The sequence below is a fragment of the Salvelinus alpinus genome, chromosome 3 (genome assembly GCF_045679555.1).
Source record: "Salvelinus alpinus chromosome 3, SLU_Salpinus.1, whole genome shotgun sequence".
In the NCBI taxonomy this organism is placed as follows: Eukaryota; Metazoa; Chordata; class Actinopteri; order Salmoniformes; family Salmonidae; genus Salvelinus; species Salvelinus alpinus.
In genome coordinates, this window is record NC_092088.1 from 92075243 (window position 1) to 92100892 (window position 25650).

Genomic DNA, 25650 nt, shown 5'->3' on the forward strand with positions numbered 1-25650 from the left:
TGTATTACTGTAGTAGGACTACTGTATACAAAACATAGGGCTCGGTGTATTACTGTAGTAGGACTAGTGTATACAAAACACAGGGCTCTATGTATTACTGTAGTAGGACTACTGTATACAAAACACAGGGCTCTATCTATTACTGTAGTAGGACTACTGTATACAAAACACAGGGCTCTATGTATTACTGTAGTAGGACTACTGTATACAAAACACAGGGCTATATGTATTACTGTAGTAGACCTACTGTATACAAAACACAGGGCTCTATGTATTACTGTAGTAGGACTAGTGTATACAAAACATAGGGCTCGATGTATTACTGTAGTAGGACTACTGTATACAAAACACAGGGCTCGATGTATTACTGTAGTAGGACTACTGTATACAAAACACAGGGCTCGATGTATTACTGTAGTAGACCTACTGTATACAAAACACAGGGCTCTATGTATTACTGTAGTAGGACTACTGTATACAAAACACAGGGCTATATGTATTACTGTAGTAGACCTACTGTATACAAAACACAGGGCTCTATGTAGTACTGTAGTAGGACTACTGTATACAAAACACAGGGCTCTATGTATTACTGTAGTAGACCTACTGTATACAAAACACAGGGCTCTATGTAGTACTGTAGTAGGACTACTGTATACAAAACACAGGGCTCTATGTATTACTGTAGTAGACCTACTGTATACAAAACACAGGGCTCTATGTATTACTGTAGTAGGACTAGTGTATACAAAACACAGCGCTCTATGTATTACTGTAGTAGGACTACTGTATACAAAACACAGGGCTCTATGTATTACTGTAGTAGGACTACTGTATACAAAACACAGGGCTCTATGTATTACTGTAGTAGGACTACTGTATACAAAACATAGGGCTCGGTGTATTACTGTAGTAGGACTAGTGTATACAAAACACAGGGCTCTATGTATTACTGTAGTAGGACTACTGTATACAAAACACAGGGCTCTATCTATTACTGTAGTAGGACTACTGTATACAAAACACAGGGCTCTATGTATTACTGTAGTAGGACTACTGTATACAAAACACAGGGCTATATGTATTACTGTAGTAGGACTACTGTATACAAAACACAGGGCTATATGTATTACTGTAGTAGACCTACTGTATACAAAACACAGGGCTCTATGTATTACTGTAGTAGGACTACTGTATACAAAACACAGGGCTCTATGTATTACTGTAGTAGGACTACTGTATACAAAACATAGGGCTCGGTGTATTACTGTAGTAGGACTAGTGTATACAAAACACAGGGCTCTATGTATTACTGTAGTAGGACTACTGTATACAAAACACAGGGCTCTATCTATTACTGTAGTAGGACTACTGTATACAAAACACAGGGCTTTATGTATTACTGTAGTAGGACTACTGTATACAAAACACAGGGCTCGATGTATTACTGTAGTAGACCTACTGTATACAAAACACAGGGCTCTATGTATTACTGTAGTAGGACTACTGTATACAAAACACAGGGCTCTATGTATTACTGTAGTAGGACTACTGTATACAAAACATAGGGCTCGGTGTATTACTGTAGTAGGACTAGTGTATACAAAACACAGGGCTCTATGTATTACTGTAGTAGGACTACTGTATACAAAACACAGGGCTCTATCTATTACTGTAGTAGGACTACTGTATACAAAACACAGGGCTTTATGTATTACTGTAGTAGGACTACTGTATACAAAACACAGGGCTATATGTATTACTGTAGTAGGACTACTGTATACAAAACACAGGGCTATATGTATTACTGTAGTAGACCTACTGTATACAAAACACAGGGCTCTATGTATTACTGTAGTAGGACTACTGTATACAAAACACAGGGCTCTATGTATTACTGTAGTAGGACTACTGTATACAAACCACAGGGCTCTATGTATTACTGTAGTAGGACTACTGTATACAAAACACAGGGCTCTATGTATTACTGTAGTAGACCTACTGTATACAACATGTTCTCATTTTCAATCTGATAGAACAGGAGTTTGAGAATATACAGATAAATCCAATAACATTGCTTCTACCTAATTTCTTATGACAACAATGAGAATTACACTACAACTTTGAACAAACCTTAGATTTCCCTTTTACTGTGGTTCTTCTTGATGTTCTGAAGATAAACCTTCATAGTAACATTAGTTATGTTTGTTACATTCGTAATGTTTTGTATTCTGTTCTTGTAATGAAAGTAATTTCAGAACCAAATGAACAAGAAAAAATATTCTAAAAGTATTTTCTACATTTTTTATGAGGTTTTTATTTCTCCCATTCTTGTTTGTTTCAGCCATGGCCATCAGTGACCCGTTCTTCAGCGGTAACCAGTCATCCTGGATGTCTTTCCCTCCAGTCAGCATCAGACACAGGACCGACCTCAGGCTGCAGTTCCAGACTCTGTCACCAGAGGGCATCCTCTTCTACACAGCACAGCACCTCAGTGCCCGGGCCGGTAGGAACAACCATTCTATCCCTCTGCTCTGTTTTCATGTCATTTGTGGTTTATAGAAACGTGCTAATAATATAAATACATCCAGAATGACAACATTAATGACCATCGTATCCCTCTGCCCTCTGTGGTCATGTCATCCACAGGAGACTTCTTCTGTGTGTCCCTGACATCAGGGTTGGTCCAGCTGCGTTACAACCTGGGTTCTGGAACCAACGTGTTACAGTCCACTAACAGAGTGGACATCAGCGGAGGGACCTGGCACACGGTACCATGTCAAATCAAATCACATTTTATTTGTCACATGCTCCGAATACAACAGGTGTAGATCTTACAGTGAAATGCTTACTTACAAGCCCTTAACCAACAACGCAGTTGTAAGCGAAAAAAGACACAATAGCACAATTGGTTAGGTGGCCGTATACCGGCAGCCATCTCCTCCTGCCCCATTATGTTCTTACACCTGTACGGAACAGACCGGAACATTCCAGCTGCGTTTGTGCTGAAAACACATCAGATATTTACAGGATCTGGCTAAATAATTAGAAAACACACACACGCAATGAATATTTTCTGTAAAGGTTTGATGTTTTTATCATTCCAGGTGAGGGCAGGCAGGACGGGCCACCAGGGGTTCCTGGTTCTGGACGGGCTGGAGGTGAAGCAGAATAACACCGAGGGAGGGATGTCCACTCTGGATGTGGCCACGGACCTCTTCGTCGGCGGGGTCTCCGACCTGAGCTCCATCTCTACGTTCTCCGTGGAGAACGAGCCTGTGGGTTTTACCGGAGGCGTGAGAGAGCTCGTCTTAAACGGACACGACTTTGACCTGACGGAGACAGGGGCCCTGGGAGGGGCCAACGTGGGCGACTGGGACGGGACGGCGTGCGGGTACAAGGTGTGCCAGAACAGCGGCCTCTGTACTGCGTTGAGCGGCGCCGATTCGGACTCGTTTATGTGCACCTGCCCTCCTCGGTGGACGGGTCCTGTGTGTAACCAGTCGGTGTATTGTGTCAATAACCTGTGTCAACATGAGTCATTGTGTTTCTCTGATCTTGTGACTGGCTCATACGACTGTTTCTGTCCTCTCGGGTGGGAGGGGAGGTACTGCGATAAGCAGGTAGGCCTATCCATGACCACTCTGAAGTTCGTTGGCAAATCATATCTGAAATACAGGGATCCTAAATTCAACACAAGGAATCTGAGGTACACGCAGGTTTCGTTTAACTTTACAGCAAGCAGGAACGAAGGGTTGATTCTGTGGATGGGAAGAGCGGAGCACGATGACGACGACTACCTTGCTGTCGGGCTTCAGGAGGGGCACCTCAAAATCGCAGTCAACCTCGGAGAGAGGCTCTCCCTCCCGCTCACTTTCAGAAATGTCACGCTGTGTTGCAACAAATGGCATTATTTATCTATCTCTCTGAACAGTACCCTTATTCAGGTGTTCCTGGGTGGCGAGAGGGTCCTTTTCGAAGACGTGGACCCCTTCGAGCGTTACGTTGCCATGAATTACGGGGGTCTGTTGTACTTGGGAGGGTTCGAGTTGCACAGGAACATCTCAACAGTAACGTCTGGGCTGTTTACCAAAGGGTTTGTGGGAGATCTTAAAGATGTGCGTTTGTATCAGGACCCCAGACAACTGCAGTTACTCCAAAACAGCAAAGGATTTAATGTTCACAAAAGTAATGAGTAGTTCTGTAACTTGTGAAAATAGGTGATTAATGTGTTGTGATAAAGAAATTCATAGAATTGGTTTCTAGAATGTAATAATTTAAGTTCTTTATACACTTTGTTTGGCAATCCAAGTTGTATTCATTATGCACCAAATGGAAGAAAACAGGGAGGACAACTTCCTGGAATTGTTAATAAGCGCTTGTGTTGTTTTAAATCCATTGTGTGCCCTGATGAACACAACTCTGTTGAAACTGCCAACTCCTCAGTAGATGGTTTATACCCTGAGTATTCCAAACATTAAGAACACCTTCCTAATATAGAGTTGCTCCCCTCCCTTTTACCCTCAGAACAGCCTCAATTCTTTGGGGCATGGACTCTACAAGGTGTCGAAAGCGTTCCACAGGGATGCTGGCCCATGATTCCCACAGTTGTGTCAAGTGGCTGGATGTCCTTTGGCTGGTGGACCATTTTTGATACACACAGGAAACTGTTGAGCATGAAAACCCCAGCAGCATTGCAGTTCTTGACACACTCAAACTGACACCTGCTACACCATTCAAAGGCACAAATCTTTAGTCTTGCCTATTCACCCTCAATGGCACACATACACAATCCATGTCTCAAATAATGTCTCCTACACTGATTGAAGAGAAACTCAATAAGGGATCATAGCTTTCACCTTGATTCACCCGGTAAGTCTATGTCATGGAAAGAGCAGGTGTTCTTAATGTTTTGTGAAATATAGTTTTCATAATATAAATTCCTCTTCTCAACAATAAGAAGATCACCTTTATTACCAGCTGTACATGAACACGGTGCAGAAGGCACACTTGATTTCAGAATGTACATGACAAGCCAAAATGTACATAGACAATATTTGTCGATAGGAAAAAAACTATTTCTGTATAGCAATTTAAAAAAATAAAATGGAAAAACCAAAATAAGAGAAGCTGCTTTAATTAAAATGTTGTTGTTTTCTGCTACTCAAATGGTTAGTTTCTCTCCGCTGTATTAAATTCATGTCATACTGTTGAAGTGACCAGAACTTTCCCTCCACCTCTACGCCAACAGCCTGTTATTTTGTGTTTCATGCTATAGAAAACATTCAAAGAATAGTTCAGCGATTTTACATATTAAGATTTGTTTCTTTACGCTGAAAACAATCTATGGACAAGGGGAGCGACTACAATCCACACTAAGTATTAGCAACATTAGCGGTTTGGGATCATTTCCCTGTCTAAGTCAATCTACCCTGTTTAGCATGTGTTAAAATGCCCAAATCATTGCGGCCTCCTTATCCATAGACTGCTTTTAAAAGGTATGGAAACATATGTCAAATCATTGAGCTATTCCTTTAACCACTTGTTGTGATCCATATCAGAGCACATAATGCTCAGTGCACCAAGTCACGATGTGACACGCAGAGTACAGAAATATACAGTAAAATTAACACTTAAAAAAACAGGAGATTTTCAAAACGTGAAATATCACCTCAAAGCCTTAACGGTTGGTTTTTAAGAAAGCAGATCTCAGAATGTGTTAATAATCCTACTGAAAGTGTTGACCTCTACTGTATTTTAAAAATAACATATAAAAAGGGACAATGCCACTAAAACTGTTGTAGGGTAGACCATCTCGGGGTGGGTAGTACAAAAGAAAACTCATGAGTGACTGTCTTTGGAACTTCTCCTCGATTTCTCATAATCAGAGTCTCTCCTGCTGTGTTTGTGACGGTTCCCGTGGTCACCGTCGCTGTGGTGACGTTCTTTCCTCCTCTCGCTGTGACCGTGGCGCTGGTCTTTAGAGTGGTGCCGGCTCCCTCTGTGGTGAGAAGAAGAGTCTTTACTCCGATCTCTCTCTCTGCTCCGGCTTCTGTCACCTTTCTTTCCCCTCTCTTGGCTGTGGTTCCGGCTCTTCTCTCCGTGACGGGACTCACTGTGGTGCCGGTGCCTCCCGTACTGGTCCCTGTCCTCCTTCTTCTGGCCCGACCCGGGCTGCCTGTCCCAGGGGTCACTGTACAGAAGCCTCTCTGCTGCCCCCTTCTGGTCCTCTTTGGCAGCGGCGGATGGGGGCGGGGGTAGGTTCAGGTTGGGATTGGACGACTCAGCGGAGGCAAACCTCTGAGGGTCACCACCGTAAACTAACGGTAGCCCCCCGGGGAAAGAGTTGGGAGATGTGGGTCCTGGACCAGGTTGAGCCCACTGTGTTATTCCAGCATGATTCTGCATCTGTGGGTCGTGAGGTGGCGGGTACATCATGGGTGGTGGGGGGCCAGTAGGGTAGCTGAAGTTGGTGGGTAGCTGGGGCGGGTGCTGGAAATGTGGCGGTGCGGTGTTACCGAACGGGGGGACATGTGGTGCTGGCTGGTACTGGAAGTCTACAGGAGGTCCTCCAGGCTGGAGGGGGATGGGACCATATGGACCAACCTGTAGTGGGCCATGGTTTGGAGGTGGGGGGCGTCTGTATTCAGTCTGGTGGTGGTGGGAGGGGTATCCGTGTTGAGCTGCCATAGGACGATACTTCCTGGTGGTCAGAACAGGAACAGGCTGGGGGTGACCCTGTGATCCTGCTGATTGGACAGCAGTTGGTTCTTCAGTCATATTGGAATACGCAGAGCTTTTCTTCAGGATTCCACTCGGAAGGGGTTTTGGTGTGGGGGCGCTTTCCTCGACAGAAGCGTTGGACATGGCTGTAGGAGACAAGAGAGTAGGTGTCTTCTCTTCTTTGGATTTGTCCTTTTCGCACAACGCCGAATCTCCTTTGTTTAAGGAGCCGTCTGTGTTGGGATCCGTGGAGAGGCTGGCCAGGAACGACTCTGTTGAGACGTCTGGAGGTTTGTCTTTCAGAGAGACCGACGGGCCACGGTAAGCCACACCCTCCTCTTTCGCCAACGTGTTGTTGTTAGCGGTAGACGTTTCAGCCAAGCTGGAAGACACAGGTACCTCTGCTTTGACCGGTTTGGGTTCCCTCTTCTTGATGACAAAACCAGTCTGTCTGTGAGCACCAGCGCTGGGACTCTTGGTGGTGGTGGAGCTTCCTGGAGTGGTTGCTGCTCCTCCGTCAGCCTTGGAGGTCTGTGGAGCCGAGGGCTCTCGACCATCATCACCCAGCAGTGGAGGGTTACCTGAGGAAGGAAGGAGCAAGCCGAAACGTAAGCTGTGGTTCAAAGACATGTTGCTATTATGAGTTAAAAGAAAAACAAACAAAGCTTCAAATTGCAAATGGTGTTCAAGTGAACACAGGCCTTTTATGTTTAGGTTTACCTGAGAAGTCTGGCAGGGGCAGAAGCTCCCCGCCCCAACTACGCAACACCCCCGGAAGGAAACGTAGTGGTTGGTACCCCTCTTCAGTATCTTCACCTTCAGCTTTCTCAGAGATGTCTGTACTAGACTGTTCTGCTGTGACCACTTCCTCAGCTGTGTTCAGCAATGGTATCTCTTCTCTGTCCCTTTCTTTAGTACTTGAAGCGCACAGAGAGGAGATGTAAGAGTTCTCCTCCTCTTCCCGGGTAACTTCTTTGTTGTTTACAGTAACCGTAGGCGTCGCTGTCTCGGGTTTGCTCTCCGGTATGAACCTGGCCGTTTCGTTGATGTCGACGGGCAGGAAGTCCCGTTTAGGCCTCTGGCGGATGATCAGGCCCAGCAGGAGGTTGGGGCGTTTGTTTTCCAGTCCTGTTAAAGAGAAACACTGATGAAATTGTTGAAATAAAATCATAAAATACATTAAAACTAATTTCATAAATGAAACATTGGTTGGCCACACCCATGTATTATTTAGATTGCCAAATAAGAATCTATTCTGAATGGACTAAGACAACCTAATAACATAAAAGTAGCGAAAGTAAATGTTTTTAGATAATAAAACATTGTGAGAATATTGCGCATATTCCTTCAAAAGGTAAATGGGGTCATGAATCATGGGCTGGTTTCCCAGACCCAGATTATTAGCTAGAGCAGGGATGGGCAAACTTTTTGGCTCGAGGGCCACACCGAGATTTCCAAATTCAGAGGGCCGCACATTTTTGGTGGGACCAATTTGTCAAAATCTATTTGCGGGCCAGATAAAGGGCAGTTATTTAAAAATAGATAAGTCCATTATAATTTCTACATACTGGCCACATCTAAAACTAGATAAAGGAGTGTTTTTTTATTTAAATTTTACCAAACATATATATTTTAAAGAATTTACTCAAAACTCTCTCAGACAGTGTTAGAACTTCTAAGCTTCGGTGTTAGCATCGTCAGAAATGCTACAAAAAAAGGTAGCACATCGTTGGTTCTTAAATAGACAGAAATAAATAACAGCTGCACCTACAGTGCCTTCAAAAAGTATTCACATGACTTTTTCCACATTTTGTTGTGTCACTGGCCTACACACAACACCCCATAATGTCAAAGTGGAATTATGATTTTCAAAATGCTTAGAAATTAATAAATATAAAGCGTAAAGTAAAAATGTGTAAAAATGTGCTTAACAAGTCACATAATAAGTTGGCTGGACTCACTGTGTGCAATAGTGTTTAACATGATTTTTGAGCGACTACCTCATCTCTGTACCACACACATACAATAATCTGTAACGTCCCTGAGTCAAGCAGTGAATTTCAAACAGATTCAAAGACCAAGGACGTTTTCCAATGCCTCGCAGAGAAGGGCACCTGTTGGTAGATGGTTTAAGCTTGGTAAAGTTATTAATTACACTTTGGATGGTGTATGAATAAACCCAGTCACTAGAAAAATACAGGCGTCCTTCCTAACTCAGTTGCCGGAGAGGAAGGAAACCGCTCAGGGATTTCACCATGCCAATGGTGACTTTAATGCGAACAGAGAGAAACTTGGCCAAAACTTTAACAAATTGGATAATGAAACAATATTTCTGTAATCCAAACATTTGGAATGGTCCATGGGTATTCAAACAATAATCATGTCAAATCAGTTGTTTTGTGATATCATTAAGGACGGTATAACCACATAACGGTAACTCCACAAATGTATGTCCCAGTTATCAGATTTACATCGGAATGTTGTGGAACCTACGTGATTTCAGCCTTCTAAAGGAGAATTGTTTTACCCAGTCAGTAATCGTGAGCAGACATTATGTCGGCGTCATGGAAGGCCCCCTTTTGCCAGAGTTTATAAAAGGACTCCTAACGAAATGTACATTAGACCAGACAGCATGGAGCGGTGGCTACACGGCTGAGAAATGGTTTAAAACTAAAAACCAGAAAATGTGGAGCTGTGGCTACACGTTGAAATGGTTGCCATTTAACTAAACACCAAAATATGCCGGGTTGCTGCCGGTGTGGACAGTGGTGTTAGCTGTACCCTGAATAATCAACCAGTTAGACCAGTATACGGTGGTGGTGTTAGCTGTACCCTGAATAATCAACCAGTTAGACCAGTATACGGACGGTTAGCCAGACATCACAAATGGTTCTAAAACTACAAGACCCTCTGAAACTCAACGAGTGAAGACTAAGACATGCACCACCTGCAGCTCTGCACGTAAAGAACTTTGACCAAAGACACAAGGAAGATTCCATCAAACGACCATTGGAAGGTCTGAAGGATCCAGTCTAACAAAACAACCGTAGACTTAAAACAACCAGAGGTTCTGTCGACTGACTTCCCAGAAAATGGACTGGGTGATTTCAACAGAGAGACGACAAAGACATCCAAGCGTAAATATGTGTTGCATTTCTAAATCCGAATGAACAGTTGTTAGGGTACTAAATATCCATATTTATGATGAGCGTATTATTCAACTGTATGTACGGTAGTTGAGTTTCTTTGTCTCTTTCCCCACCCCTTTTATTGTGTAACAAGCTGTCATATCGGGTTAATCCACTAGGGACTTTTCATTGCATCATGTTAATAATCATTATTCAATACTATACTGTGTGCGTGTGTGATTATTTCATTAGTTTGTAAATAATTAAGCTGACTCATCATGGAGACTAGGGTTTGTGCAGATTTATAGGATATTACGACGTTCAGAATGAGACTGAAATAGGAGCAAATGATTAATGGATGACGGATAGCATATCGAGATTCTGATATTCTTGGATTGGAAACGGTAACTCAAATAAACTTTTCCTGTGGTGCCCCAGATTAAATTAATTGCGTAATAATTTAACGTGGTATGTAGTTATTTGATGACGAGCCGTCATCGCATTAATGGTAGTCATGTCACGACAGAATGGATCAACAACATTGTAATTACTACACAATACTAACTTCAATTGACAGAGTGAAAAGGAAGCCTGTGAAGAATACTGCAAAAAATGTGGTAAAGCAATTAACTTTTTGTCCTGAATACTAAGTGTTATTTTGGGGCAAATCCAATACATTACACCACTCTCCATATTTTCAAACAGTGGTGGCTGTGTCATGTTATGGGTATGCTTGTAATCGTTAAGGACTGGGGAGTTGTTCAGGATAAAAAAAAAAAAACGTAATGAGCTAAGCACAGGTAAAATCCTAGAGGAAAACCTGGTTCACTCTGCTTTCCACAAGACAATGGGAGATTAATTCACATTTCAGCAGGACAATAATCTAAAACACAAGGCCAAATCTACACTAGAGTTGCTTACCAAGAAGACCGTAAAAGTTCCTAAGAGGCAGTTACAGTTTTGACTTAAATCTACCCTTGAATGTCAACTAATTATACTATTGTGGGAGCCATCAGACTAGAAAGAGCTTTGAACAGAGACAATTTAGCACGCTTTTCAGTCTAGGAGTAGGCTTGATCTGGGAAACCAGTACCAGATTAATCCAACATTTAATTTTTTTTTTTATTAGGATCTCTTTTAGCCAATGAAAGTCTATTCGCCCAATATACGTAGAGAGTAGTTGGTTGTTACCTGGGCCATCAAAGGGAACCAATTGGTGTGGGACTTTCTCAATAGCACCCAAGGGGATGAGGTACATGTCCTTGACTTGTTTCAAGTTGTTGGCGACCACGCCGAAGCGTTTACGGCTACTGAAGTAGGCATAGAGCAGAGTGTAGTGGATCTCATCCTCGTCGGTCTCAGGGGAAAAACGAATCAAACAAACCTCCTAAAAAAAGACCAAAATAAAAGGAGGAAAGAAACTCAATTTAACTTAATACATTTATTTAACCAGGTGGGAAGGTTAATAAATTCTTATTTACAATGAATGACTTAAGTGTCAGGGAACATGTACAATTAAAACAAATCTCAGACTACATTTTATGCATTGTACCCCAAAACATAGCTACTATTCATCTCCAGTTCAGGCACAGATTGTCTTGGAAAGATGAATATACTTTTACTGCCCGGGCCACCCATATGTAAAATGTGTACACACATGACTAAGTCGCTTTGGATAAAAGTGTCTGCTAAATGGCATATTATATTTGAGTCTTGGCCAGGTTACTGTAAAAGCTCATTATGACAACTTCTGATGTTTAAATTAATTTAATTGATTTATCATATTTCAAGCAGGTCGGCCTACACTTTGAACGTACCTTTGTTCCAGTGGCTCTGATCTTGTCCAGGTAGTCCCATACGATCTGTGGGGAGATCCTCCCACCCATCTGGAAACTCTCCGGAAGATCCTGATAACAGGGATTATCACCATCAGCATTTCATCCCATTCATTGATTTTATAAAAATAATACTTGTCATATTCCTTTGAGCATGGTGAAGTTATTACACTTTAGATGGTGTATCAATACACCCAGTCACTACAAAGAGAGAGACAGCCTTCCTAACTCAGTTGATGGAGAGGAAGGAAACCTCTCAGGGATTTCACGAGGCCAATGGTGACTTAAACAGTTAGAGTTTAATGGATGTGATATGAAAAAACTGAGGGTGGATCAACCAAATTGTAGTTATGCCACAAAACTAACCTAATTGACAGAGTAAAAAAAATGAGGAAGCCTGTACAGAATACAAATTATTCCAAACATGAATCCTGTTAGTAATAAGGCACTAAAGTAAAACCGCCAAAAAATAAATTGGGTAAATAAATGCACTTCATGTCCTGAATACAAAGTGTTATGTATGGGGCAAATCCAACACGTCACTGAGTACCACTCTTCATATTTTCAAGCATGGTGGTGGCTGCATCATGTTATGGGTATGCTTGCCATGAGCAAGGACTAGGGAGATTTTTTTTTAAATAGAAATAAATGAAAGAGAGCTGCTTTCCAACAGATACTGGGAGACATACACCTTTCAGTAGGACAACCTAAAACAATGCCAAATGTACACTGGAGTTGCTTACCAAAACCACATTGAATGTTCCTGACAGGCCTAGTTACAGTTCACTTGAAAATCTTTGGTAAGACTTGAAAATGGCTGTCTAGCAATGATCAACAACTAGCTTGAACGATTTAAAAAATAATACATGTGGGAAAAAAATTACAATCCAGGTGTGCAAAGCTCTTATAGTAACCCAGTTTATGTTAGAATTTTTCTTCATCTTTGGCAGAGTATTGTGTTGATCGTTGACAAAAAAATCAAATGAAATCAATTTTAATCCCACCTTGTTTCAACAAAATTTGAAAAACTTTGAAGGCCCCGTATTTCCAAAACGTTGGTTTACTTTAATGTAGCTGTGAGCTAGGTGTTGATAGCAACTGACTGACTCATTTAGTGCTAAGGTAACATCAGCAGGCTGGCAGGGCTAACGTTAGCAGCCTAGTTGGCTAGCAACCTTGCAAGGTGATTTTACATTTACATTTAAGTCATTTAGCTGACGCTCTTATCCAGAGCGACTTACAAATTGGAAAGTTCATACATATTCATCCTGGTCCCCCCGTGGGGAATGAACCCACAACCCTGATTTGTAACAATAAATTCATAAAGTATTTGCTTGTGGTTACATTTATGCTATCTTCAACTTGATAGTTTGTTGAGTTGTTAATATAAATGGCATTTAGATAAAGGCATTCCATAACTAGAAAATATAAATGCTGTGTTGTAACACTGTCACTGTCATGAATAAGCATTACATTTCATTAAAGCAAAACAAATATATGATGCATTTATAAATTGCTTTGTGCATTTTTACCTCTGTCAGGTGGTCCAGGACACCTGATACAGGGAAGGCTTTAGTGAGGAGCTTGGCCACAGCAGGCATGTTGACAAGCCCTCTCCATAGAGGCTGCAGGTTGGACAGGAAGGAAGCCTCGCCATCTCTGCCACTCATAGACACTGACCTGGAGGCCAGGTATACAAAACAACTTTAGAATAACCCTGCACTTAATTCTGGTTTATTGGTCATTTAATAATAATAATTATATACAGTACCAGTCCAAAGTTTGGACACACCTACTCATTCAAGGGTTTCTTTATTTTTACTATTTTCTACATTGTAGAATAATAGAGAAGATATCAAAACTATGAAATAACACATATGGAATCATGTAGTAACCCAAAAGTGTTAAACAAATCAAAATATATTCAAAGTAGCCACCCTTGGCCTTGACGGCAGCTTTACACACTCTTGGCATTCTCTTAACCAGCTTAATCAGGTAGTCACCTGGAATGCATTTTAATTAACAGGTGTGCCTTGTTAAAAGTGAATTTGTCTAATTTCTTTCCTTCTTAATGCAATTGAGCCAATCAGTTGTGTTGTGACAAGATAGGGGTCGTATACAGAAGATAGCCCAAGTCCATATTATGGCAAAAACAGCTCAGATAAGCAAAGAGAAAAGACAGTCCATCATTACTTTAAGACATGAAGGTCAGTCAATGTGGAACATTACAAGAACTTTTCACATTTCTTCAAGTGCAGTTGCAAAAAACCATCAAGAGCTATGATGAAACTGGCTCTCATGAGGATCGCCACAGGAAAGGAAGACCCAGTTACCTCTGCTGCAGAGGATAAGCTCAGAGTTAAATGCACCTCAGATTGCAGCCCAAATAAATGCTTCACAGAGTTCAAGTAACAGACACATCAACAGTTCAGAGGAGACAGCGCGAATCATGGTCAAATTGCTGCAAAGAAACCCCTTTTGAGATGTTTGGTTCCAACCGCCATGTCTTTGTGAGATGCAGAGTAGGTGAACGGATGATCTCCACATGTGTGGAGCATGGAGGAGGTGCTTTGCTGGTGACACTGTCAGTGACTTATTTAGAATTAAAAGGCGCACTTAACCAGCATGGCTGCCACAGCATTCTGCAGCGATACACCATCCATCTGGTTTGTGCTTAGTGGGACTACCATTCGTTTTTCAACCTCAGGCAGTGTAATAGCCATTTGACCAATGAGAGTGATGGAGTGCTGCATCAGATGACCTGGCCTCCACAATCACCCGACCTCAATCCTATTGAGATGGTTTATTTAACTAGGCAAGTCAGTTAAGAACAAATTCTTATTTACAATGAAGGCCTACCATGGAACAGTGGGTTAACTGCCATGTTCAGGGGCAGAAGGACAGATTTTTAACCTTGTCAGCTCGGGGATTCGATCCAGCAACCTTTTGGTTACTGGACCAACACTTTAACCACTAGGCTACCCTGTTGCCCCACAGGATGAGTTGGACCGCAGAGTTGAGGAAAAGTAGCCAACAAGTGCTCAGCATATGTGGGAACTCCTTCAAGACTGTTGGAAAAGCATTCAAAGGTGAAGCTGGTTGAGAGAATGCCAAGAGTGTGCAAAGCTGTCATCAAGGCAAAGGGTGGCTACTTTGAAGAATCTCAAATCTATTTTGATTTGTTTAACACTTTTTTGGTTAAAACATAATTTCATAGTTTTGATGTCTTCACTATTATTATACAATGTAAAAACAAAGAAAAACCCTGGAATGAGTAGGTTTGGTGTTGTCTATTTTCTAAATACATTTACAATGGCTCAACACCGCTTTCCTTTGTATGTTATTTTTTGTATGACAATTAAATTGATAGCCTTTGTGATTCTATCATCAGGACAAGAATGATGAAGTACAATATGGCCACAGTGCTCTGCCTTCTCTTTGGGTTGTAGGCCGTGTTACTGGAAAATGACAAACATTTGCAGATGTAAACAGGGATGACTGACTGACTGACTGGCTGACTGGATGTTCTGGCTAATTGACTGATTGATCCACATACCTCCTCTCATAGTTGGAGATGATTTTGGCGCTGAGGAGGCTCTCCTCTAGGACTTTGAGATGAAGGTCGTCGTCCTTAGCAGATGAGGAGGAGGAGGAGGTTGTCTCTTCCTCTGTAGAGGTAGTGGTGGCAGACAGTGTGTTCTTGGTCTGTCCCTCTGTAGTGCTGGAGGTAGTGGTAGTAGACTGTGTGTTCTTGGTCACTGCCTCTGTAGTGCTGGTAGCAGACCGTCTCCTCACTACACTAGTGGCCACTTTCACCACTTTGGTAGGAGCCTCCTCCACAGGTGGAGCCATACGACCTTCACGAATTACAATTCCATTAGTCCAATAGAAAACCACTGGTAAGAGTTGACTTAAAGCCACAATCCTGAGTTTGTGGGGCTCATTTGGCATGTTTACCTCTTCTCCTCCTAATCCATCTCCCCTCTACTTCCATTCTATCTGATCAAGCATCAACACATATCTATAGTACTTCCACTATCCTTCAAAATAAAAGCAGAAACTGAAAGAACAGAATCAGGGCCTACCTGTGCAGATCTTACAGTTGAGGTCAAACAGGTGAGTCTTATGCAGACTGGTTGTATCTTGGAAAATATTGACGCTCTCGGTTGCTGTCGACAACGTCTTCTCTTGGGGAACTTCCACTGGCTCCTCTGTCACTTTGGGAGCAGCCACAGGCTCTGGCTGGAAGAGTTCAAACAACAACAGTGAGAGTTCATAAGAAATGTATAGACACACTGGATAAATTGTATTTCCTTGATTCCTCATTGTCCTCTCTGATGCATGTTGAGGCGGAGGCAAGGATAGACCAGGGCGTGTTAATTTGAGTAAATACAATTGAGATTCACCCAGAAATTATTAAAAAAGGTATGAACTATTTCTTAGGAAGAGGACATGCTCAACTCTAAATCCTGTTGAACCAATAATCCAGGAGGTCCATAAAGGTGTTAACAGAACATCTGCAGTGTGTGGGCCTGTCTGGTCGTGTCCCTTATTAACCCAGCTTCTACGTTTATAAGGACTATGGCTAGAGTTGTGGCGGTAACACGGTCACAGTAACAGCCCAACCTTTGACCACTAACTATTCTACAACCCAAAATATAATCACAGAAAAATTTAAAAAGGACCTGCACTCACTTGAACAAGAAACGTGGTGTTTCTTTACATGAGCTGTGTCTTACCTCCGGCTCTATGGCCTCTGGCTCCTTCCCAGACTCCTGGCTCTCAATCTCTATCTCTCCTTTGTGTGTGATCTTGGTGATGGGTCGCCTCTCCGCCTCTCTCTGCTCCTTCTCAATCATCTCAATCGCCTGGGGGGGGGGGGGGGGGGGGGGACGACGACAAGAACATATTGGTGAATGAATCTCACACAGATGGAGCAATGATCACAGTCCATTTTGGTGAAAGGTCATTGATAGTTCAAGTCACACAAACCGTTTTAACTTGTCAACGATAAATCAATATGATTTGGTATGATGACTAAGTATAACTTACAGGGAGGTGTGATCAACCAATGAGGTAAGCTACTTTCATTCTACAATGCCTTTTCTATACAGTGTTTTTAGGGCAGCTTTACCAGACAGATGAAGCCTTGTCATGGACTAAAAACACACGCAATAGGGGCTCTCCACTGAAAGTCCTATTTAGTCCAGAATTAAGATGAATCTGTCTGGGAAACCTGTCCTTAGAGAATTAGTCAAATACTTTGAAGGCGGACAGGCAGTGTGTTTCAGTGTTGGAGGGCAGTGTGTGTTTTAGTGTTACTTACGTGTCGAGTCTCTCTCTGTCTCCATGCAGCCAGTTCCTTTGAGGCTAGTTCCTCAGGACTCATCCTTATCAAAGTGCCAGGAGAAATCTCCCCTTTCAGAACCCTCTTGAATAACACCTGAAATACACAAGTTATAAAGCCATTTATATCAAATCAAATGTATTTATAAAGCCCTTCGTACATCAGCTGATATCTCAAAGTGCTGTACAGAAACCCAGCCTAAAACCCCAAACAGCAAGCAATGCAGGTGTAGAAGCACGGTGGCTAGGAAAAACTCCCTTGAAAGGTCAAAACCTAGGAAGAAACCTAGAGAAGAACCAGGCTATGAGGGGTGGCCAGTCCTCTTCTGGCTGTGCCCAAGTTATAAAGTCACATAGCTAGATGAACTGATATCAAAACGTATTTTAGAATATGTTTGCGTTGTATACGTTTCATGTACTTAACGTTCAAAACGCATATCATTTCGAGACCAAGTACCTACTACAAGCGGTGACAAAGTCCAGTATAATGTCCATAAAATGTCAGTATCAGAAGAGTCAGTATTGTCTAAAAGAGAATTCATTGCATCAAAATTGTTAACATAACGACTTACATTGTTTTTGGTGTCTTTGAGGTTGAACATCAAGCTCCGGTACTTGCTCTTGTATTTGCAGTCTGTGTCTCTGTAGAAGGCAAACAGCTCTCTCTCAGTCTTCTTGGCCACCTCAGCAGCCTTCTCTGGTGACGCCTGGAAATCAGACTCCTTCAGCCTGAGACAATGTAGGGCACAATAGAGGATTACACAGGAGGAATATAGAGGATCACCACCCTTCTCTACAGGAAGGCAGATACACTACATGGACAAAAGTATGTAGACACTCCTTCAAATTAATGGATTCTGCCATTTCAGCGCGATCTGTTGCTGACAGCCGTGCAATCTCCACAGGGAAACACTGGCAGTAGAATGGCCTTACTGAAGAGCTCAGTGACCTTCAACATGGGACCGTCATAGGATGCTTTCAACAAGTCAGTCAAATTTCTGCCCAGCTAGAACCTCCCCGGTCAACTGTAAGTGCTGTTATTGTGAAGTGGAAACGTCTAGTAGCAACAACGGCTCAGCTGCGAAGTCACAGACCACACAAGCTCACAGAATGGGACCGCCGAGGGCTGAAGCACGTAGCGTGTAAAAATCGTGTGTTCTCGGTTGCAACAATCACTACCAAGTTCCAAACTGCCTCTGGAAGCAACGTCAGCACAACAACTGTTTATCTGGAGCTTCATGAAATGGGTTTCCATGGCCGAGCAGCCGCACACAAGCCTATCATCACCATGTGCAATGCCAAACGTCGGCTGGAGTGATGTAAAGCTCACCGATATTGGACTCTGGAACTTGGGTTTGCTGGATGCCAGGAAAATGCTACTTGCCCCAATGCATAGGGGCAACTGTAAAGTTTGGTGGAGGAGGAATAATGGTCTGGGGCTGTTTTTCATAGTTCGGCCCAGGCCCCTTAGTTCCAGTGACGGAAAATCTTAACGCCACAGCATACAATGACATTCTAGACGATTCAGTGCTTCCAACTTTGTGGCAACAGTTTGGGGAAGGCCCTTTCCTGTTTCAGCATGACAATGCCCCCGTGCACAAAGCGAGGTCCATACACAAATGTTTTTTTTTTCGAGATCGGTGTGGTAGAACTCGACTGGCCTGCACAGAACCCTGACCTCAAATCCATCGAACGCCTTTGGGATGAATTGGACCGCCGACAGTGAGCCAGGCCTAATCGCACAACATCAGTGCCCGACCTCTCTAAAGCTTTTGTGGCTGAATGGAAGCAAGTCTCCACAGCAATGTTCCAACGTCTAGTGTTAAGCCTTCCCAGAAGAGTGGAGGCTGTTATAGTAGTAAAGGGGGGGACCAACTCCATATTAATGCCCATGATTTAGGAATGAGATGTTCGACAAGCAGGTGTCCACATACGTTCGGTCATGTAGTGCATCACCAGACTGTTATAATGGTTATTAGACTAAACAGATTATAAATGTTGTTAAGTTACTGTTATAACATGTTTAATTACCTCTTCAGGAGGATGTCCTTCAGGGCGTCACGGACGCTCCGTCTGATCTGGTCAACAGACACGGGTTTCTTAGAGGGAGACGACACCTTGGGCCTCTTGGTCTCCTGTTTGACTGACACTCCTAACGGGACACAGCCACAGAGAGTAGGAGACGTCGCAGAGTAGGGCATGTTCATTAGGGCACCTTGTAGTAAAACATTTTTTTTTTTAAATCCCAATGGAAAACAAGCGTTTCTTATTGGACAAACTCATATATTCCCTCCCCTTTTACAGTTTCATGCCTACTGAACACGACTCCTGTGAGGGACATGGACAGCAGAATGTAGAAGCACACAACACACCTGATTTCTGATTTGAATCTTTGACTTCAGTCGACTGTTTTCTTTCCACAGAGTCCTGTTACAGAGTGAGACAGAATATCGCCTCAGTGAGATTCAAAATAATCTTAGAAATTCAATTGTCTATAAAATGTTTGTTTTTCTTGTTGGGCAGGGGGTTGTGTCCCGTGTGGCTCAGTTGGTAGAGCATGGCGCTTGCAACGCCAGGGTTGTGGGTTCATTCCCCACGGGGGGACCAGTATGAATATGTATGAACTATGTATGAACTTTCCAATTTGTAAGTCGCTCTGGATAAGAGCGTCTGCTAAATGACTTAAATGTAAATGTAAATGTTGTGCATCGTGGTGCTGAAAACATAACCACCATTTTAAAATGTCCTTAAGACAGACGTTGAATAGAATCACCATGGTAGCCTAACACCATTCCATCCATGTGTACACATGCAGGGAATAAAGAGGAAGTGAAAAGAGGTCAACCAAGCCTTGAGTAGTGCCAACACTGGCTTTCATACATATCAGCTGAATAAACTGAAGAGGACTACATCTGCACCACTACATTTAATCAATGGTAGGGCTGGTTGAAGATTATGTTTCTAAAACATTTGTGTTAAATGTAAGATTTTGACAACAGATAATATGCATAAAGGTTTATCATCCAATCTCTTCTCATAGGCTTTAATATCATAAATATGCACTGACCCGATGGTAATCTGATATGTTACAGCTCCATTTAAGATTATTATAATATTCTTATCCTGTATTCAGGCCTACATTAAATGTACAAAATAAAATAAAAAATAAAGCATGCATTGCAGACTACTAGCAGAGTGAACCTTACCTTTCTGAAGGGCCTGACTCCCCCGGAGGTGACAGGATGTGGGGATGGCTGTTTCTGCTTTGCGGCCATCTTGTTGTCCTGGGTCTCAGAGGGCTTCTGCTGTCCCTCTGTCCTGGACTCCACCTGCCCAGCACCACCTGGCTCCTAATGAGGAGAAGATAAATAACATGAAATATTATTATTAATATCAATATTATTTTTGTCTTTTCAGGACACCATACATTAAAATCAAACCACAAGTTAAAATAAACTTTGAGCTAGTGCAACTTAAAATCAAACCACAAGTTAAAATAAACTTTGAGCTAGTGCAACTTAAAATCAATCCATTGACCTTGCAGCACTTCAGAGAAATATACTCCCTCCTCCATTAAAAAGTCCATTAAGATCTTAACCCACTCCTAGTGCAGTAGAAATCCATCAACAGACCTTGGTGGTGGTGTACTGGTCCTTGGTACAGCACTGCAGACAGACATACTCCTGGTCCCCCCCCTCCATCTGCTTCACCTTGGCCAGGTCCAGACCAACACAGTCCCCATGGAACCAGTCATCACAGTGCCCACAGCCCACCATGAACCTGAACAGAACAAAAACACACAGACACGGATGCACAAAACAAACCTGTTTAAAAAGAACACGAGCTCACTTCCCAGGGAATATTCTACATGTTCATTGTGGTAATTTAGCCTGAGATGTAACAACTTAGTAAAAACAGGTTTACAATGTAGCTTAAGTACTACATTGTATAATCAACTCTAATCTCTTTGGTATGTAAAGAACACAACTCTTACTTGTTACTATGAGGTTTATTGCACAATCCACAGTTCTTGTTTGGATCCCACACAACGGTCTCACTATTTGCGGGTTCCTTTTCTGGTCCCTTCCCGGATTCTTTAGCCTGTTCTTCCTCACTGGTTTCCTTCTTCGCGACGGCAGGAGCGTTGTCGGGGATGAAGAGCTGTGGTTCCTCCACGGAGATGCTTCTGCTGACGTTCCTGCTTCTCTGTTTCTGAAGACACTTGTCTGGCTTCTTCACTTTAGGCTCGTCTTGCTCCTCCTCCTTCTCCTCCTCCGATGTCTCCTTCTGAGGATTGGCACGTTTACATGGTGTCCATCCAAACTGGGGTTGTGGTTGGGTGTCGGCCACGTAAGAGTTAGACGGTTTGGTTGTAATCGTCGTCCCTGGCGACATACCAGGAGGACGCTTTCCAGACGGCAGTGTTTTTTTGACCGGACCGCCGCGGCCCGTGTCAGGTAATCTCTGCTTTAGTTTCCCAGGACGTCCGTCTTGCGTCCTCTGAATCTTAGGGCCCCTTTTCAAGGACATGATGACTTGTTTGGCTTTAATTTCGTCCATCTTGTGCATGTTGCCTCTCTGGTGGAGCTTCTTCCCCAGGGCGTGTTGTTGGGTTCCTTTGGGCCCCTTACCAGCTACCAGGTGCTTGTTCTTAGCCGAGGACAGTGCTGACAGCTTCAGCTTGGGCTGCTGCTTTTTGGCTGGATTATTAGTGGTAGGAACTTTGCTGTTTGGCAGGTGCTGCTGCGCTGCTTTCTTGATGCTGGCATCTTTCCTCACCTCCGCTGGATCAGGCTTCTGAGAATCACTTTGGTCATCAAGTTTGGTCTCGACCAAGCAAGGACTACCTGGAAGCGCCCCATTGGAGGCCTGAACCTCATTGGGGTTGACGTAAGGTCCTAGCCCTAGAGGCAAGTCGTCAGCACAGTACTTCACGAAGAGTTGAGCAGCGCCCACGCCCCCTCCACTCCCTGCAGTGGGATTCTGTATGTGTAACGGTTCCTCTTGCACCATAGTGTATTCCATCCCTTCACCGTACAGCGAGCCATCCTCATAACATTCCTCAGTGTTTTCAGCTGATGTGAAAGCGGTAAAGGAGGGCCCCGGGAGAAGCTCGATTTTGAAACCCCCGAAAGTGACCGTTAACCTCTGTAACACAACGACGGGGTTCATTGATGAGCCCAAGTCAAGGTCGTTGATATTCACCCTGCCGCCACCCAGGTGAAGCTCTCTCCTTAATTCATCAGCAGTTGTGATCTTCTCACTCAGTGTGGACTTCTTTCTAGGTCTCCCAGGTTTTCCCGGGGGCTTTTTGTTGTTGGAAGACCCTCTGCCTGCACTTCGCTCTGGAATTTAAGAGATGGAAATTGGAGCGTCACTCTCTGACAATTCTCATTTGACAATATAAAACGAAGCAATAAGGCAACCAAAGTGAATTAAAATCTGTGCACAACATCAACTTTTCATACTAGGAAAATGAAAGGGTGGGGGGGTTACCATGTATTTGCATGGCTTCGTATTTTGTGTCCTATCTTGTCAATGATAATAGCTGTATTTAGTATTAATCACAGTAATGCTCCCAGTGTAGTCCTATTGACATAAAGTCCTCTCCCCACCAGAGACCAAGGTTCAATCCTCGCTCCAACCCGTCAAACGGTTTCTCCTACCTACATGCCTGTCTCCCCGCTCCCCGCTCCAACCCTTCAAACTGTTTCTCCCACCTGCCTGTCTCTCCGGTCCAACCCTTCAAACTGTTTCTCCCACCTGCCTGTCTCTCTGCTCCAACCCTTCAAACTGTTTCTCCCACCTGCCTGTCTCTCCGCTCCAACCCTTCAAACTGTTTCTCCCACCTGCCTGTCTCTCCGCTCCAACCCTTCAAGCTGTTTCTCCCACCTGCCTGTCTCTCCGCTCCAACCCTTCAAACTGTTTCTCCCACCTGCCTGTCTCTCCGCTCCAACCCTTCAAACTGTTTCTCCCACCTGCCTGTCTCTCTGCTCCAACCCATCAAACTGTTTCTCCCACCTGCCTGTCTCTCTGCTCCAACCCATCAAACTGTTTCTCCCACCTGCCTGTCTCCCCGCTTCCATCCCTTCAAACTGTTTCTCCCACCTGCCTGTCTCTCTGCTCCAACCCATCAAACTGTTTCTCCCACCTGCCTGTCTCCCCGCTTCCATCCCTTCAAACTGTTTCTCCCACCTGCCTGTCTCTCTGCTCCAACCCTTCAAACTGTTTCTCCCACCTGCCTGTCTCTCTGCTCCAACCCATCAAACTGTTTCTCCCACCTGCCTGTCTCTCTGCTCCAACCCATCAAACTGTTTCTCCCACCTGCCTGTCTCCCCGCTTCCATCCCTTCAAACTGTTTCTCCCACCTGCCTGTCTCTCTGCTCCAACCCTTCAAACTGTTTCTCCCACCTGCCTGTCTCCCCGCTCCAACCCTTCAAACTGTTTCTCCCACTTGCCTGTCACTACATAACAGCGCAAAAAGAATATATACATAAAATACACTCCATTGTAAAACGGAATTGTTGCTAACCTGGGGTAACTCCTAATGCGTATTTCCTGGGTCTGCCAACAGACCGTTTGACTGGCGAAGTCTCTGTACCAACCAACCCACCAGCAGCGGTACCGAGGATACCCTCTGTTGCACCAACATCAAGATCTGCAACTACTGGGGGAGAGAAGATTAGAGATGAAATAATAACTTCGATTTATTTTAGAAGCATTAACAAACATCAGTAGTTACAAATTGTGGTTTCTATAAACACCCGTCGACTTAGCTTGTACTGTCAATTGAAGTCGTACAAAAGTAATTCGGACTACAAATACCTGTTGCTTCAGCGATCTGGAAGTTGGCGTCTTCATTATCTAAGATATTGAAGTGTGAACTTGCAGATCCAAACATGGGATCTTTATCACTAAGCATGTTCCTCAGTGAGTCTCCCAGCTGGTCGACACCTGTTCCAAAGTCATTACTTGCTTCACATTCCAAGTTCTGCCCTATGAGCAAGGAGTCATCCAACTGGTCACTGGGAATCAAATGGTTGAAAGTGTCCACTACATCCATGAATGCTGTTCCCTTCCTGTCAGCTCTGCAGGAATAAGAGGATAGGGTATTAATAACATAGGCTACAGTAGACAACAGAGATGGCTCAGATTCAGAACAATCTATTTCGATCTTCAGACACTCCATATCAAATAGGTTCCCTATACAGAAGGAGTCAACAGCCATGTAGGCAAGACATTCACTTTCATGGCATTTCTAAAAACAGTTCCCGTGCAGCAAATGCAACATTGACAAGCTAAAGTTAACTACCATTATTCAATAACAATCAATGGTGGATGACACTGTACATGTGTTGGACATTTGGGGCAGACAAGAATGGCTGAAAGAGTAGATAGCCGCTGAATGAGCAATAGCTAATGAGGATCCTAATAAACGAAAAATATTTCAGAAGAACATCAGTTAGCTAGCCAGCTAGGCTACCTTGCTAAATTATATGACGTTGCTAGCTAGGTAGCAAATTAAATGAGAAATTAGCTAATACTTACTGTCAGGACTGACAGCTCCAGATAACTTCATTACAGGACTGCAAACACAATGTGTTTAGCTCCGTTTATGATATCTAGAAAGAGTCTAAAACCAAAACTTTCATCAGAGTGGGAGGAATCAGATGCAGACTGGTGCACTAGCTAGGGGTCGTTAGCAGCTAGCTACTTCAAGTTAGCATAACAATCCAGCTAGCTAGCATACCTTAACGTAACGTATATCCTAGCCCTCAGTACATGTATACATTTGCGCCAAAACTACTTAATCTTTATGATTTGCTAGTTGATGCTACCAATGGATGCATCTGTGCCATAAGCATGGCAGCCTTCGTTGTAAAGTTAACTAGGCTACTCCTGTAACTGCAGCTAAACATATTGGCTAACCAGTTACTACTTAGCTAGCTGGCAAACAAGCTCGTGCAGGCCTGACTGACAGCGACATGATAAGCTTTACTTAAAAGCACCATTCCCATAACGAAATACTTAGCTACTTGGTTGTACAACCACATAATACATGTAGTTAGTTAAGCATGCACAACAAATCATAGCCTATAGAAATAGGCTCGTTAAAAAATAAATAGGGAAGCTAGCAATTGTACATGTTAGTTAGTTATCCAGCAGCGAGGAACATGATAGGCCGCGAGTTTGTTTGTAGCCTAAAGCTACCTAGCACCACTGTTCACGCCCCCCAATTCGTCTCATTGGACGCCTCCACTGAGGACATTTCAATATTCACAGCGAGATAAATGTATAATGACACTTACATTTCTCTACTGTGTCAACGCCACTGCATTACGAAGCGATTCTAGTAGCTTTACACACTGTTTTAGCTAAATCCCCGACACTTCCTCGCTGCGCACCGCCGCCATTCGCCCCTGCCTCCTGCAAAGCTACTCCGAAGAGTTTAATAACTAACCCAAGATAGACCACAGCCTGTCGCTTTCAATGGGAACTCATGAGTCACAGTGGACAGAACAAGCAAGGAGGAGGGGCAAAGCCAAGAACGAACTAGCAAGATCCTATTTGCTCGTTCCAGCATGTATTTACATATTTCCGTTGGGGAACGCCTACTC

The 25650-nt window shown here is 43.3% G+C and overlaps 2 protein-coding genes across 4 annotated transcripts in view; one reads left to right on the top strand and one right to left on the bottom strand.

Annotated features, from left to right (window-relative positions):
• Positions 1 to 5371, top strand: part of eys (eyes shut homolog) — a 506958-nt gene extending 501587 nt beyond the window's left edge. Inside the window, exons 49-51 of the mRNA XM_071394489.1 lie at positions 2345 to 2506; positions 2650 to 2771; positions 3108 to 5371. Of these exons, the coding sequence (XP_071250590.1) occupies positions 2345 to 2506; positions 2650 to 2771; positions 3108 to 4199 (1376 nt within the window). The 3' untranslated portion in view covers positions 4200 to 5371. The remainder of the gene's footprint in view (positions 1 to 2344; positions 2507 to 2649; positions 2772 to 3107) is intronic.
• phf3 (PHD finger protein 3) lies at positions 5122 to 25527 on the bottom strand. 3 transcript variants are annotated; one of them, XM_071394483.1, is made up of 19 exons: positions 25342 to 25527; positions 24581 to 24665; positions 23858 to 24120; positions 23565 to 23696; positions 21027 to 22377; positions 20665 to 20812; positions 20239 to 20382; positions 19405 to 19459; positions 19064 to 19184; positions 17605 to 17761; positions 17013 to 17129; positions 16426 to 16554; positions 15772 to 15928; positions 15243 to 15543; positions 13219 to 13366; positions 11669 to 11758; positions 11043 to 11238; positions 7444 to 7851; positions 5122 to 7304 (listed from the first exon to the last, which is right to left on the bottom strand). In XM_071394483.1, exons 3-19 carry the CDS (start codon positions 24093 to 24095, stop codon positions 5842 to 5844), a joined length of 5355 nt encoding a protein of 1784 aa, XP_071250584.1. In that variant the 5' UTR covers positions 24096 to 24120; positions 24581 to 24665; positions 25342 to 25527; the 3' UTR covers positions 5122 to 5841. The 3 variants fall into 3 exon arrangements, with proteins under 3 accessions (XP_071250584.1, XP_071250582.1, XP_071250583.1); XM_071394481.1 differs by having other exon boundaries at positions 23565 to 23699; positions 25342 to 25526; XM_071394482.1 differs by lacking the exon at positions 24581 to 24665 and having other exon boundaries at positions 23565 to 23699.
• Between the last annotated feature and the right edge of the window lie 123 nt (positions 25528 to 25650).